Source organism: Leuciscus leuciscus (genome assembly GCF_965113295.1).
Source record: "Leuciscus leuciscus genome assembly, chromosome: 14".
Classification (NCBI taxonomy): domain Eukaryota; kingdom Metazoa; phylum Chordata; class Actinopteri; order Cypriniformes; family Leuciscidae; genus Leuciscus; species Leuciscus leuciscus.
Genome location: NC_138738.1, coordinates 25624714 through 25641046, shown reverse-complemented (window position 1 = coordinate 25641046; position 16333 = coordinate 25624714). Strand labels below are relative to the sequence as shown.

Sequence of the window (16333 nt, the reverse complement as noted above, 5' to 3'; positions counted from 1 at the left end):
GGCAGGAATATCAGTGGATTGCTGATTGATAATCTCATAGCTGTTAGTCGACCTCACCAGCAGGAGGTGCAAGCGGCTGTTGACGAAGAAAACTATAGAGCAATGGGTGAGAGAGTCATTCATAAAAACGGATTTACAGAAATGGAGCAAGCGGTAAGTATTTGTGATGATGATCAGGGCCAATATGGAAAAGCTGATGTTTACATTTAAGTCTTCACAGATATTTTTGCACATGTAAGCAGCTTTTTCTCTACCGTGAACGAGATTATGTTATTCCCCGATGCTGATGTACAAACGAACTTCTAAATGAAGGTAGAAACGTCTGTACCAATGTCGTATGCATCTTTAGAGACGTTCCCTAAATGTGCGAATATCCAGTGTCAAGCCAACTTTATGCTAGTATTTCACTGGGAATCGCTTAGAATATGAACGTAATGCACATTTTCACGCTGAGTCTGCTTGCCTGTTCCTATATCTAGTATAGCCTACATTCCCAATAAGGTGCGACTTTGGCCTTTTATATCACTGTATTAGCCCATTAACAAGCGTTAAGTGTCCTGATCGCAGGGGAATCCTGAAGAATGATGTATTGAGGGATTCTTACAAGATTTAACATTTTATTTGTACATCAGCATCGGGGAATAACATTATAATCTCGTTCACGGTAGAGAAAGCTGCTTACATGTGCAAAACTAACTGTGAAGACTTAAATGTAAACACAGCTTTGTGTCTTTATCAGCTTTTCCATATACATACTGGACGGGACTAACATCTCCGTGTTTATTACCGAGGTAGGAGTGTCTGTGTTTTACATGTGGGCATTGCAGAAGATCACGTGTTCAGTTAAAATTAAGCACTTTGAAATATAAAGTAAAACGTCCTAACGTATTTAGTGTTTTGTAAACATTTTATAAAAATTGTAGTATAAAAAAACTAAACATACATTTATCATCATGATTTTATAGAACTGGGTTCTTATAATAAACCCACTGGAATAAAAAGTTTTAACTTATATAATTTACACGTTATGTAATTAAGTGCAGAAATGAAAGTAATCTTACCTGAAACTGATATTACAGTAGCCAGTCTTAACGGTTTACGTGATTTGGCTCTTCTTGTTGATTTCATTTTTTTATTTCTTCGCAGTGTACCGAACACATCTACATCCATTATCGGTGCGCAAAAAGCAGAAACTTGAATACCGGCGCGATAGCGAGAGATTGTACGGTAGTTTACGTTGACCAAAACACACAAGAAAAAGCGTTAAAAAAAAAAAAAAAAAGAAAAAAAAAAGAAATTCGGCAATCACAGACATTCGCATTCGGACGGGATTAGATTTCTCTGAGGACCGCAGAGTTTGACGAAAAACAGTAGGTAATTTTTACAGAGGTCGTGTGAGAAAAAGACAGACATGGCAGATTCGGACAGGATTAAAATCTCAAAGTACGTCTGTGAAACAAATTTCTCTAACGTCCCCCTGTGAAACTAGTCCCTTCCGAATAGGGCTTTTGTCAACAGCCGCTTGCACCCCCTGCTGGTGAGGTCAAATAACAGCTATGAGATTATCAATCGGCAATCCACTGATATTCCTGCCGTTCCCGGATGTCAAATGTTGCATTTTCGGTCTAATTTAACCCTCTGAGGTCGGCAAACGCGCCCCCGCGTTTTGCTGGATTTTCTTCACATTGTAGCACAATAAACTTAAATTACTCCGTCATTTATGGTCATACAGAAAAAAGAAATATAAAAAAAGAATCTGTGATACTTTTGTATGTGTCCACTTACAAATCAAATCAAAACATTGTGCTTTTGTAAAATAAAGAAAATAAACAGGGCCTGTTCTGTAATAAACAGTTCTGCCTCTCCGTCGCGGTGAACTTTTTTTTCTTGAGCACGTCTATAAACTGAAACAAAACTCAGCGAATACTTGTCACACATTTATGAGCCATATACACATTTAAGTGTGTACTTTTAAATGATCGGATTCAAACTGAAAACAAATATTCTGTTTAAGTAATTTGTATAAAACCAACAGGATGTCCAGTATCTCAAACGCTTGCTAATTACTTTTAATTCGACCACGCCCACTCGCGCAAAAGTGATTCACATGCAAATCGTCCACATGGAACGCGAACGCCCTCGTTACCTCAAACACAAAACACCAAAAAAACTTCACAAGTCTCTGCTTTTCGTCGAGTTTGGAATAGAGATGCACCGATTGATCGGCTGGTGACCGGAATTGGCCGATTTTCACGTGATCAGCCGTGACCGGCGACCGGCCGGTCAGTCTGACAAATACCGATTTTATGCCGGTCAAATGCACTCGGGCGCCGCATGATTAACATCGCGCAACACCAGCATCACACGTGCACGCGGAACACAAATGTAGGAAACCTCGTGAATTACGTCCGTTCAGACCGCAAGCGCGTATTTTTTTTCTCGCCGTGCATGTTAATCACACCGGGAGCAGGAGCAGCGCGTGAGCGTCAAGCAGGAGCGTCGCGAGCAGTGAAGCGCGTGTTTTGGCGTCGAGTCTATTTGCTGCACTGCTCACGCTCAATTAAAGGGAAAGCACACTCTTGATGGACAAAATAGCCTAAATAGGGTTTCACAAAAAAGTGCCCAAAATGCACAGAATGTGCGTGTTTTAACAAGAACTGAAGTAGGCTATGTCAGAAAAGAAAACGAAGAACAATATTTATAGAAAATTTACCCATTTAAACTTGTTTTATTATTCAGTTTTATTTATATATTATTTTATCGCCATTCCCTGTTTTCATACAGACGTTTAGTTTGCTAAATACATGTATAAAAAAAATATTGGATATTGAATGTGAAAAGGAAATGGTTCTTCCATAACACTGCACTTTAGATGTGTGTGAATTACCCACACCTGGAGTAATTTATATAGTTATATTTTATAGCATTTATCTGTTCAAAAAAATATGTAGGCCTACTATGCAAATTGTAAAATGTTCTATTACAGAAAAGATATAAAATAAATATTTGTGTGTGCTGTAAAGTGGTCAGAAAAAATGAAATCGGAATCGGCTAAAATCGGTATCGGCAGGTCAAACTTAATGAAAAATCGGAATCGGCCCAGAAAATTGTAATCGGTGCATCTCTAGTTTGGAAGACACGTCTGAGCTTACATTGGATTTAACTCAGAAGAAGAAGAACGCGATTTGAAGACAAGAAAGATGTAAGGTAAGAAATTATTTATTACGTACTTATTAGTTTATGGTATTGTTGCATAAACTTCACATTGCAGTTGAACTGTTGCTAGATATATGGTGAATATTATACTATTTAGACCCGTGTTTACTGTTAAATACTGTTTGTGGATATCTGCTCAAACATAGATATGTATAACCATAATGTTTAATATTTTGGAGCGCGATCGCGTTTGAATGTATCATTTTGGAGCGTGATCCCGTTTGAATGTATCATATTTTGGAGCGCGATCGCGTTTGAATGTATCATATTTTGGAGCGCGATCACGTTTGAATGTATCATATTTTGGAGCGCGCTGTGGGTTTGAATGTATCATATTTTGGAGCGCGATCGCGTTTGAATGTATCATATTTTGGAGCGCGATCACGTTTGAAAGGAAAACTGCACCAAACATTAGGCTTTATGTTTTTACTATTATCTCATTTCATATCATCATAACGAATGGAAACATTTGAAGTAACATAAGATAATCAATATATTTTTCTCTAGCATTGTTACTGAAATCTTTTGGAAGATTTATAGGCTGCTATAGGTTATTGTTATAATTATTTTATGCAGTACTGCACATAGCTTATGCCTACAAGGCACAACAAACATGGTGTTCATTATATTATATATTGTTGGAAACATTTGTGTGTGTGTGTGTGTATTCTGTGAATTTTAAAAAGCAATTTTAACCAGAAAAATCTAAAATGTATTCCCAAAATCATGCAGGCCTAGTTTCTCTTGATACCAGTATGTTGGTATGCAGAGACATGAGTCTCTGTACATGAACATGGTAAAGTGAAAATCAAACACCTTGGAAATGAAAGGTATGTACAATGTTTTTAGGAATGGCACAAAGGTCTCTGTCTTTGGATCATTGTTTTCAATGTGCTCTTTTGTCATTTGTTGTGTATTTTTAGATTATGTTGTGTTGTAAATAAATCCAAACAATCTAAAAGCCATTCTTTTTTAAATCTCCTCATTCTTTGTGCAAGGTTGCTCTGAATGACAGGGCCTGATAGCTCCTAATAGGGCAGTTAGGGGAGTGTCTTTGTCTTTCTCAGGTGTTGAAGGCTTACATATTCATGAGATGATCACACCTCTTCGCATATGGCTTTCTCACACAAAACACGTCTTAGACATTTTAAATCAATATATTGTCTTATCTGAATGAGCAGTCAGGGTGATTTTCACATAGTTTTGGAGCAAATATTCTAGGCTACGTGATACAATTTTCAAAAGTCTTGTGAAGAAATAATCAGTATGGGTTTCAAGGCCTTATTTCAGTGACAATTTTTTGGGGTATTTTCACAAACCACGCATAAATGTCATTATCTCAAAACTACAAACTTTTACATACATGCTACTGATATATTATTGTAGCAGAGTTTGTGCTAAATACAGTGTAATAAGACTTTAGCCATGACAATGTCACAAGTAACAGAAATAAGCAAAAATGTCAGAGCATGTCAGAACACCTCCAGGGCCAGAAAACAGCTCAGACCTCAGATAGACTAGACGGATTTCAGAAAAATGGCCTTCTATAAGAAGTGAGGAGCATTTATGGGTACAAGTCGGGAACCGGCCTACCTTACATATTTCAAGGGTGCCGAGTCCAAAAAAACTGGTTCCCGAGTCCAAAAAAACTGGTTCCCAAGTGAAATTGAGTTTTTGACCTTCTAATTTGCATATCAAAATGGCCACCAAATTGCCTATCTTGCTCAGTCGTTGGACCATTTTCCCCTATTTTTTTTGTAAGTAGGCAATCAAGATGAGGAAATTAAGTTTCTAGATCGATAGTCAAGGGTCAGAGCAAAGATATAATGGAGGCTCACTGCCTTTTTTATGTATATACACTGCTCAAAAAAATAAAGGGAACACTTTTTAATCAGAGAATATCATCAAGTCAGTTAAACTCCTGGGATATTGATCTGGTCAGTTAAGTAACAGAGGGGGTTGGTAATCAGTTTCAGCTGCTTTAGTGTTAATGACATTAACAGCAGGTCCACTAGATGGGCAACAGTGAGACAACCCCCAAAACAGGAATGGTTTTACAGGTGGAGGCCACTGACATTTTTTTCCCTACTCATCTTTTCGGACTGTTTTTCACCAGTTTTGCATTTGGCTAGGGTCAGTGTCACTACTGGTAGCATGAGGCAATACCTGGACCCTACAGAGGTTGCGCAGGCAGTCCAGCTCCTTCAGGATGGCTCATCAATACGTGCCATTGCCAGAAGGTTTGCTGTGTCTCCCAGCACAGTCTCAAGAGCATGGAGGAGATTCCAGGAAGACAGACAGCTATCTAGGAGAGCTGGACAGGGCCGTAGAAGGTCCTTAACCCATCAGCAGGACCGGTATCTGCTCCTTTGTGCGAGGAGGAACATGATGAGCACTGCCAGAGCCCTACAAAATGACCTCCAGCAGGCCACTGGTGTGAATGTCTCTGACCAAACAATTAGAAACAGACTTCATGAGGGTGGCCTGAGGGCCCGACGTCCTCTAGTGGGCCCCGTGCTCACTGCCCAGCACCAGGGAGCTCGATTGGCATTTCCCATTGAACACCAGAATTGGCAGGTCCGCCACTGGTGCCCTGTGGTTTTCACAAATGAGAGCAGGTTCACCCTGAGCACGTGACAGACAGGAAAGGGTCTGGAGAAGCCGTGGAGAATGTTATGCTGCCTGTAACATCGTTCAGCATGACCGGTTTGGTGGTGGGTCAGTGATGGTCTGGGGAGGCATATCCATGGAGGGATGCATAGACCTCTGCAGGCTAGACAATGGCACCCTGACTGCCATTAGGTATCGGGATGAAATCCTTGGATCCATTGTCAGACCCTATGCTGGTGCAGTGGGTCCTGGGTTCCTCCTGGTGCACAACAATGCCCGGCCTCATGTGGCGAGAGCATGCAGGCAGTTCCTGGAGGATGAAGGAATGATACCATTGAAGGGCCACCACGCTCACCTGACCTACATCCAATAGAACACCTATTCTATTAGTGTTTCGTTCCATCTGACATCACCTGGTTGCACCTCAGACTGTCCAGGAGCTCAGTGATGCGCTGGTCCAGATCTGGGAGGAAATACCCCAGGACACCATCCGTCGTCTCATTAGGAGTATGCCCCGACGTTGTCAGGCATGGATACAAGCACGTGGGGGCCATACAAACTACTGAGTACCATTTTGAGTTGCTGCAATGAAATTTCAGCAAAATTGACAAGCCTGCTACATCATTTTTTCACTTAGATTTCCGGGGTGTCTTTGAATTCAATCCTCTGTAGGTTGATCATTTTCATTTCCATCAAACGATGTGGCATCCTTTTGTTCATAACACATTACCCAGTCCATATTAGTATAGATATCCAGCATGACATTTTTCCCCATTGAGATCTGATGTGTTTTCAAAGTGTTCCTTTAATTTTTTTGAGCAGTGTATATATGCAAAATACCAACTTTTAAGGTGAAATTAAGCATTATTTGTGTCATTTTTTAAGGCCGACATACATATTCAATCAATATCACTCTTAAATGTTCCCAGTGTATATATGATATGTGAAATTCTAAGACGGGAAAAACCCAGGTGAATAGGGAAAAATATTCAAAAAGAGACCACCATGAAACTTCCCAAGTTGAATATTTAGATCAGGACATAGCATGGCCAGTCCCATCTCTGAGGACCCTTTGCCTGAGGTGAATGTAACAGCAAAGAGGATCATAACAGTTTCACACGCTTTGGTAAATTTCCTGTTTTTAAAAAATTTTTTAGACAAACAATGTCAATATTCCTTAGTTATTGATTGAACTTCTTACCCTATTTATCCAAAATGATACTTTTTCAACCATAGTGGGTCAAAATTTAGGGCCATATGATTTCCGCGATCACGGAATCGCGGACGGAATTGCGGAGGCGGAATCTAGTTTTAACATGGAATTTCGCAGAATTGTACATATTTGTAATGGAGTACCGGTACTCACTAACGTTTATAGGCTCGCCCTCCATGCGCCTCAGCCCACCAGAATGGGTGTGGCTAGCGTGTATAAAAGAGGCTGAAAGGCTGAAATTCTGGTTTTCATAGACTGAAGCGAATAAGCTCATGGCGCGACACGGCAGGTTACGCAATACTCGTTCCCTCTTTTAGAGAGAACTGAGGCCACGTTAGGTAACCGAGTACGTTCTCTTACGAGAGGTTCTCTCGTATTGCGTAAGTTGCTTACGCTACGGGAACCCCTTGTCAATGCCGTGCGCGCCGAGCATCCACTGCATGAGTCCCAGTGGAGCCCGGGGAACACAACATGCGGGAACAGGCGGCCAGCAACGCGGGCCAGCACATGTCATAAGCACTTCATAGGAATACAGAGCGGCTCTGCCGGTCTATGTATAAGCATGGAGAATGTGGCCAGCAGCGCGGGCCGGCACAGTACATAAGCACATCATAGGGAGAATATAGAGCGGCTTCACCTGGTCTATGTATAGAGAGTATAACCCCTAGCGCAGCTGAGTGGAAAATAGGCGGCCAGCAACACAGGCCAGCACCAGTGCACAAGCGCGTGATGGGGAAAATACAGAGTGGCTCCACCGGTCTGTATATAGAGAATCTCATTCCTTAGTACAGCTCACCAGAAAAGCTAGTAGTACACGAAAGTAGTCTGTACATGAACGACTGGGCAGAACATACATATCACTTAAACTGATATCAGTTTAGCCTGCAAGGCGGGAACTTCCAGGTTATAAAATCTCACGAATGTAGAGGGGGAGGCCCAGCCTGCCACCATACAAATGTTGTGAATAGAAATCCCGCTGGACCAAGCCCACGATGAGGCTATGCCTCTAGTGGAATGGGCTCTGATGCCCAAAGGGCACTGCAGGTGTTTGGACGCATAAGCTGCTGCAATAGCGTCCACTATCCATCTGGACAGGCTCTGTTTCGAGGTGGCGAGACCCCTGGTGCACCCACCAAACGAAACAAAGAGCTGGAGCTGCTCAGATTGCCTAAAGGCGGCGGAGCGTGTGATGTAAACTCTCAGCGCCCTGACGGGGCATAAGAGGTTATCACTGTCCTCACTATCGGATGCTGGCAGTGCTGACAGGGAGATGATCTGCGCCCTAAAAGGAGTGCCAATCGCTTTGGGGACGTACCCGTGTCTCGGTTTGAGGATGACTTGAGTCATTTGGTCCGAATTCGAGACATGCGGGGCTAACAGACAGTGCATGTAGATCCCCCACGCGTTTTACTGACGACAGACCTGTCAGAAAACGGTTTTGAGCGAAAGGTATTTCAGATCCACAGATTCTAGCGGTTCAAAGGGAAACGCTTTCAGGGCCTATAGGACCAGAGAAAGATCCCAAATAGGAACTGAGGGGGACCGCGGGGGGTTCACCATCCTGGCTCCTCTAAGGAAGCGAATGATAAGCTCGCTCCTTCCTATTGAGCGAACGCTGCAATAGCCGCCACATACACTTTGAGCGTGGAGGGGGACCCGCACTTGTTCAACAGCTCTTGTAGGAAGGAGAGCACCCATGAAACCCCACGTGTGTGTGGATCCAGGCTCTTAGTAGCGCACCATTTGGAGAACACTGACCATTTAGACGCATAGAGCCTTCACGTGGAAGGAGCTCTAGACTGCGTGATCGTGTTTACGACCCCTTCTGGCAAATCAACGGGTATCCGTTAATTATCCAGGCATGCATGCTTGATAGAGAAGATCTTTCCTCACTGGGATCGGCCATGGGGCTGAGTGCGACAGCCTAACTAGCTCTGGGTACCAGATTTGGTTCTCCCATCACGGGGCTATGAGGAGCACTGAGTGGCGCGTTTCCCTGATCCTCTTGATTACCTGTGGTAACAGCGAGATCGGAGGGAAAGCATACAGCGGGCGGCTGGGCCAGGTTTGGGCCAGCACGTCCTCGCTCTTTGAGAAAAACGTCGGGCAGTGAGCGTTGTCTTTTGACCCAAAAAGGTTGACTTCCGCCCTGCCAAACAGGTGCCACAGTAGCTGGACTGTCTGGGGGTGCAGGAACCATTCTCCCGGGGGAATGTTGTCTCTGGACAGTCTGTCTGGACCGACATTCAGGTGGCCTGGCACGTGCACGGCTCCCAGATTCCTGGATCTGACACCACCCTGTCGGTTCACGTAGGACACCATGGACATGTTGTCTGAGCGGACTAGCACATGGTGGTCCCGTATATGTGGGAGGAAGCGCTTGAGCGCGTTCTCGATCACTATTATCTCCAAACAGTTTATGTGGAGGCATTTCTCCTGGTCTGACCACAGACCAAAGACCGGTTTGCCCTCGAAAAGAGCGCCCCAACCTAAGTTGGATGCTTCCGTCGAGATAACTTTTCGGTGCGAGACGGCTCCCATTGTCACTCCCCGCTGCAGTCGAATGCCGCCGGACGCCCAGGCTCGGTGAGGCACTCGAGCGTTCAACCAGCGTTGTAGTGGGCGCATACGCAGTAGACCCAGCTGAAGCACTGCTGCAGCTGATGCCATACAACCCAGCATCCTCTGAAATGTTTTTAGAGGTGCGGCGCTGCCCAACTGGAAAGACGCGGCCAGGCGTCGGATAGTGTCGACAGCCGGGCCGTCATTGCCACAGAGTCCAGTTCCAAACCCAGAAAAGAGGTTGACTGACTGGGCAGTAATGAGCTTTTGGTCCAGTTGACCGTGAGACCCAGGCTTTCCAGGTGGCTGAGAAGCACTGTTCTGTGAGAGATAAGTTCTTCCTCTGACTGTGCTAGAATCAGCCAATCGTCCAAATAGTTCAAAATCCGCATGCCCTGACCTCTCAGGGGAGCGAAAGCCGTGTCCATGCACTTCGTGAATGTACAGGGTGCTAAAGACAGGCCGAACGGCAGAACGGTGTACTGATATACCTGACCGTTGAAGGCGAATCTCAAGAATGGCCTGTGACAGGGTATTATCTGAATCTGAAAGTAAGCGTCTTTCAGATCGAGGGGAAATAAACCAGTCCCTCGGGCGAATCTGCGCGAGGATCTGTCTGGTTGTGAGCATTTTGAACGGTCTTTTCATAAGAGCTTTGTTCAAATATCTCAGATCTAAAATCGTTCTGAGAGCTCCGTCCTTCTTGGGCATGAGGAAGTAACCGCTGTAAAAGCCTGACTCACTCAGAGAAGGGTGTACCGGTTCTATGGCCCCTTTGGCACAGAAGTTTCGCTATTCCTGCACAAAGTAGGTGTGCTACTTCCCCATTCACTCTCGTCTCGGTTCGCGTTCGAAAGCGTGGGGGACGGCGAGCGAACTGCAATGAATAGCCCTCTCTTACTGTGCTCAGCACCCATTCTGACGCACCTGGAATAGCTTCCCACACTTTCGCATGTACGGCTAGGGGCAGAATGGCCTCCGGGCTCCGATTGCCGCATTCTGCGGGCTCGAGAACCTGATTCGGAGGCGCAGGCGCAGTGTGTGCACTCTCGGTGCTTGAATACGGTGGCTCGCAGACAGCGATGGTTGGCTGTTTTACGCACGATGTCCCGGAGGAAGTTACAAGGTGTTTTTTTTCCCTATTCACCTGGGTTTTTCCCCGTCTTAGAATTTAGAGGACAAATGCTTAATTTGCATAAAAAAAAAAAATCTCAGACAACTTGCAATGGTGTTTTTCATAGTTATTATGTAATATGGAATACATCACATATCATATATACACTGGGAACATTTAAGAGTGATATTGATTGAATATGTATGTCGGCCTTAAAAAATGACACAAATAATGCTTAATTTCACCTTAAAAGTTGGTATTTTGCATATATATATACATAAAAAAGGCAGTGAGCCTCCATTATATCTTTGCTCTGACCCTTGACTATCGATCTAGAAACTTAATTTCCTCATCTTGATTGCCTACTTACAAAAAAAATTTGGGGAAAATGGTCCAACGACTGAGCAAGATAGGCAATTTGGCGGCCATTTTGATATGCAAATTAGAAGGTCAAAAACTCACAATTTCGCTTGGGAACCAGTTTTTTTGGATTCAGCACCCTTGAAATATGTGAAGTAGGCCGGTTCCCGACTTGTACCCATAAATGCTCCTCACTTTCACTTTTTGGGTACATCCCATCTAGACTAAGAGGGTTAAACCACTGAATTTGTGGAAGCGAATTTGTAAAGCGAAATAAAATGGACCGAAAATTGCCTGTCGAACCATGTTGAATTTCAGCCCATAAAAATGCAAGCCCTAAAAATACAATGCATTAAAATGCAAGCAGGGTTAATGGAATGCATATTTTTTCAAGTAGTGCAATTCAACAATCTTTTTTGTTTCAAAAACATTTGTCATTATTTTACTTCCATATTACCATCCATTTTTAATGAGGAAGGGCTAATTGTCACTATCATAGTCACAGTACTGCATGCAAATACAAAATTAATTGTGAAAGGGTGAGTTTATAGACCTGTGTAATAGCGGCTTCATTGTCTGCCAAACCCAGCAGGAAGATTCTAGCCTTGTCAATTTTGACAGGAACTGTACGACCTCTCCACTCAACCTCACTCATCACAGCTGCCTGCTTCGCTCTTGTCTGAGAAATCAGTGTCTGAGAGAAAGGAAGAGAACAATTTTAAAGATGGTCACTCCACTGAAGAATCCTCCAACCAATTATATATATATATATATATATATATAAAAAAATTTATATATTAGAAATATTAGATATATATGTATTAGAAAGTATGAGGTTTGGCGTGTAATTTTTTCCCAGAAAACACAAAATGTTTTTATATAGTATGTTAGACAAATAGACAAATACATTGTTGGAGCTAGAATATCATAGCCTAAAAAGCAAGAACATGGTTATAAAGACAAGAAGATTGACCTCCAATTTTTCAGCCATCATGCCACCCCCTCCTCCTGCACTCAGTCTCATCTGCATGAGGTCGTTTATTGCATTCTGGTCACCTAGAGAACAAAGAGCATCTGGGCATGAAGGCTGTGGTTTGGACAAAGTAGTCAAAGTGCATGTATGTTTCAGTATGTTTGGATGAATATGTGAGCGTTTCCAAAGTCCATCTAAATAAAGTCAGTTCACTCAGCGGCCATATTCGCAGGTTTCCTGAGAAGCTATTTCCAGTCATGCAGGTAGAGAAATCATCTACTTGCATTTAAATTTGGCAGACACTTTTGCAAAGAAACATAAATAAAAAAATAAAAATAATAATAATAATAATAATGTACACATTTTGTCAGTTCTTTCCTGGAAATAGATCCCTTGAACTACGGTACAGATCTCATTGGCAATGCTAGCAGGATACTTGAGCTTTTTAATATGCAATAATAACATTTCAAATCAGGAAAATAATCTGACAACAAAGTTTTTGTAAATTGTGCTTTTTAAGCTTAATTCAGTCAACCTTCTTCAGGCTTATATACCATGTCCATATACATGCTCTGGAGTAAACATACAGGCGATTGTTTTGAACTGAAAGTCGTATTTTTAATTCACATAGCTAATATATTGAGCATTGTGTGGTCTCAATTAATAAGGCAATTGCCTCTTAACTACACTGAACAAAATGATAAATGCTGCATTAAATTATAAACTATAAATATAAATTATAAACGTGTTGCATTTATAATTTTGTTCAGTGTATAAGGTGACAACAGCTGCAACAAAGTGTAATGCTTTATCTCATTTATGCATGTTTGAGTGACCCACCTTAGCCTTCAAAATGCCCCTATTAAGCCATTTCAAAAGGTTCCAAATTTTGTTTTGGAGGTCTCCTACAATAGGTTTCCATGCATCCAAGGTCCAAAAAAAAAAAAACGTAATATTTTTCTCATAATATACATTGCAGAATGACCTTTTCTAACAGTGTCTGAGACTGTTCGATAAAGAATTCAGTCTCTCTAAATCCTTCTATGTAACGATGGCATCGGTTTAACTATCAATTAGAGTCCTCGTCCTTTGGAAGAGCACACAAAGTCGATAGTGCAGAAAACAGTGTTGAGCATGTTTTTGCATTGCAGAAAACAGCATTTGTGTTGTCTCGACATCACATACCAAACTCTTCTAGGCCTCAGTTCCAACTACAGTGTTTAAAGGGATAGTTCGGCCAAAAATGATATTAAACCCATGATGTACTCACCCTCAAGCCGTTCGAGATGCATGTCAATCATTTTTCAGACGAAATTTTTCAGTTATTTTAGAAAATGTCTTATGCCTGGTTCAGATTACACGATTTTAGCCCAATTTTGGCACGATCCGTTTGACGTAGGGTGTCGCGGGGATTCGCAAACGACAACGGGCGTCGGGACGCAAGATTCGATCGTTTCATCTCGTATAGTGTGTCATAGTGGGCGACAACCTACGTCGCGTCTGTGATGCTTCACGACATCACGACAAAAAGACTAGCATGTTTAATTTTTTAACGGTCCTCCACGACGACGGCGCGCGAGTGAGTGAGTGAGTGAGTGTGTGTGTGCGCGAGAGTGAGTGTGTGAGTGAGAGAGCGTGTGTGAGTGTGTGTGTGCGCGAGAGTGAGTGTGTGAGTGAGAGCATGTGTGAGTGAGTGTGTGTGAGAGAGAGAGAGAGCGCGTGTATGTGAGTGAGCGCGCGCGTGTATGTGAGTGAGCGCGCGTGTGAGAGAGTGAGTGCGTGTATGTGAGTGAGTGAGTGAGTGAGTGTGTATGTGCGTGTGTGTGTGAGAGTGCGTGTAGGCTATGTGAGTGAGCATGTGTATATGTGCGAGTGAATGAGTGGAAATGTGCGAAACTGGTCGGAAAACAACGTGTAGTCTGACATGTTTCTTGTCCACGACATGACAAGATTTTTAGGAGTCAAAATCATGTAATCTGACTCAGTGACTGTAACAGACAAAAAAATCGTGTAATCTGAACCAGGCATCTTTCAGTGGTTATAATGTCAAGTTATGGGGTCCACCTCCTTCAAGTCCCAAAAATGTGCATGCATCCTTCACAAAAGTAATCCTGTGAAGGATGCATGCTTCAAAGGATGTATCCTGTGAAGGATACATCCTGCTCCAGGGGGATAAACGAAGGCCTTCTGAGGGTAATCCGTGCGGTTTTGTCGTAAAAATATACATATTTAAAACTTTATAAATGAAAATAACTGGCTTCCGGCAACGGTCGACGCGCGTTCACGGGAGATGGATGCCGGCGTATGACGTAGGACGTAGCGTAGGAAGCGTCGTGACGTAGAACGAACGCGACAGCGCAGCCAGAGAGCAGAGCAAAACAAAACTCCACTCAGGATTTCCGGGATTTAAAAAACGTGTATTTAAAAGAAAATGTCGGAGGATTTTGATATTAGAGAAGAGGATATTGAGTTTTTGGCCCAGCCCTATCTGTTTGAACCGGAGTACAGCGATGACGTTCTACGTCACGACGCTTCCTACGCTACGTCCTATGCCGGCATCCATCTCCCGTGGACGGGAGTTAAATATCAAATTCTTTAAGCGAGAATTTGCGGGCAGCTAATGAAGACCATTAGGGTTGCATTAAGCAAATCTGTTACAAACTTACATGGGTTCGTAGAGGAGGTAAGACTGGAATTACTGGTAACTTGTTTCAAGCAGTTCAGAATCGTTCTTTCTTTTAAAAGACAATTACTCCATTTATTGTGCTCTTTAAAACTTTGTGGACCTTTTTCATTCACAGACAGCTATAAAACAAACATTAAAGGTCATCTGAAACAGTCTCAGTTTCTCACCAATGTTATATGCACAGTATCGGATGTTAGGTGAAATCTCTTCCACTCTCTGATAAAAAAGCACTGCTTGCTCCTCAGTAAAAGCACTTGCCAGTTTCTCATAGATGGTCCTGCAAACAGTCCAAAGAAATAAAACAATCTTTCATAAAATATACAGGATCAATATACACCAAATATTTTCAACTTTTTTTTTAACAAGAAAAAAATAAAATAAAATATGTAAACAGCTATTTTAAGCCACTGCAGTGTTTCCCATTAATTACCTAGACTGTGGCAGCCCACCCCAATCGCTTCAGCTGAAAATATTTCTCATAACAAAAAAGCTCTAATGCTGTTTTGCACCATTGGTTTGGCAATGCATCTGTAAATCAGAATTAAAATATAAAATCACAATATGGCTCCGCGCACTTCTTAAAATGCAAAAGGCAGCAGCGCAACTGGTTTTCAATGAGCCCAAGAGACCCCACGTCTACATTCCCTCCAGAAGCCGGCATTCGAGAGGCACATCACTTTCGAGAATGTTTCCGTTCATTGTTTCTTGGTGGTGGAATGAGCTACCTAACCTTATCCTGATAGAAAAATCCCTGACAATATTCAAGTAACAGCTGAGAGAGAGAGAGAGAGAGAGAGAGAGAGAGAGAGAGAGAGAGAGAGAGAGAGAGAGAGAGAGAGAGAGAGAGAGAGAGAGAGAGAGAGAGAATAACGTATATATACGTGAATATACAAATTGAATAACGTAATCAAATGTAAAACCACATTGCATATAATCCTCACTGTATAAATTAAAGACGAATCATTATTAAAGTTACAAAAGCTATACAGTCAAGAGCAGTGAGTGATTTCCTAGTCTTTTGTTATTTGATTAACATTAAAAACAGACAGCAGGAATATTAGACTGCTGTCATTTTAAGAAATGCATGGATCTAGTTTCCTTATACTGATACACAAGCGTTGTCTTTCTCGACCGTTTACATTCACTTAAGACATAACGGACTATGTTTGCTAGGATACTCGCCAAGACGGACATGCTGCCATAATTTTTTTGTGAATTTGTCCCTTCAAGCACAAGACTAGAAAGAGAACTCAGTATTTGCTGGCTGTCTTGAGACGCGGCTTTCCGTTTGCGCACATCGGATGAGCGCGCATACAAATCTTCTCTCTTTCGTGTCCTCTTGTCCTTGAATGTTTAAATTAGCAATGCTTAAATGAGTTTAAACACAGATAGCAACGTGTGCCGTTCAGGTCTTACCTGTGCTCGCACGCTACCAACACCCGGGTGATAACGTAGTAAATGACTGGCCATATTAGAGAATAGGGCACTCGCATTGAACAAAATTTAGGGGAAGCTATAATGCATATCCATCGACAAACATATATTAACCTAACTGTCTGTTTTATGCATTATTTTACAACAAACCATATTATCTGGTAT

The 16333-nt window shown here is 42.4% G+C and overlaps 2 protein-coding genes and 1 long non-coding RNA gene across 6 annotated transcripts in view; 1 reads left to right on the top strand and 2 right to left on the bottom strand.

Moving 5' to 3' along the window:
• Nucleotides 1–16333, top strand: part of LOC309474407 (uncharacterized protein) — a 328024-nt gene that overhangs the window by 240213 nt on the left and 71478 nt on the right. The window lies entirely within an intron of this gene.
• srp68 (signal recognition particle 68) overlaps nt 1–16333 on the bottom strand; it is a 53097-nt gene that overhangs the window by 25602 nt on the left and 11162 nt on the right. For all 3 annotated transcript variants that reach the window (XM_082136868.1, XM_082136867.1, XM_082136869.1), the window contains exons 6-8: nt 14902–15011; nt 12049–12131; nt 11629–11769 (exon numbers count right to left, since the gene is read on the bottom strand). In XM_082136868.1, the coding sequence (XP_081992994.1) occupies nt 11629–11769; nt 12049–12131; nt 14902–15011 (334 nt within the window). The remainder of the gene's footprint in view (nt 1–11628; nt 11770–12048; nt 12132–14901; nt 15012–16333) is intronic.
• Nucleotides 778–11620, bottom strand: LOC309474488. Its single transcript, XR_014197322.1, has 2 exons — nt 11315–11620; nt 778–1636 (listed from the first exon to the last, which is right to left on the bottom strand). It is a non-coding gene; the product is annotated as an uncharacterized lncRNA (long non-coding RNA).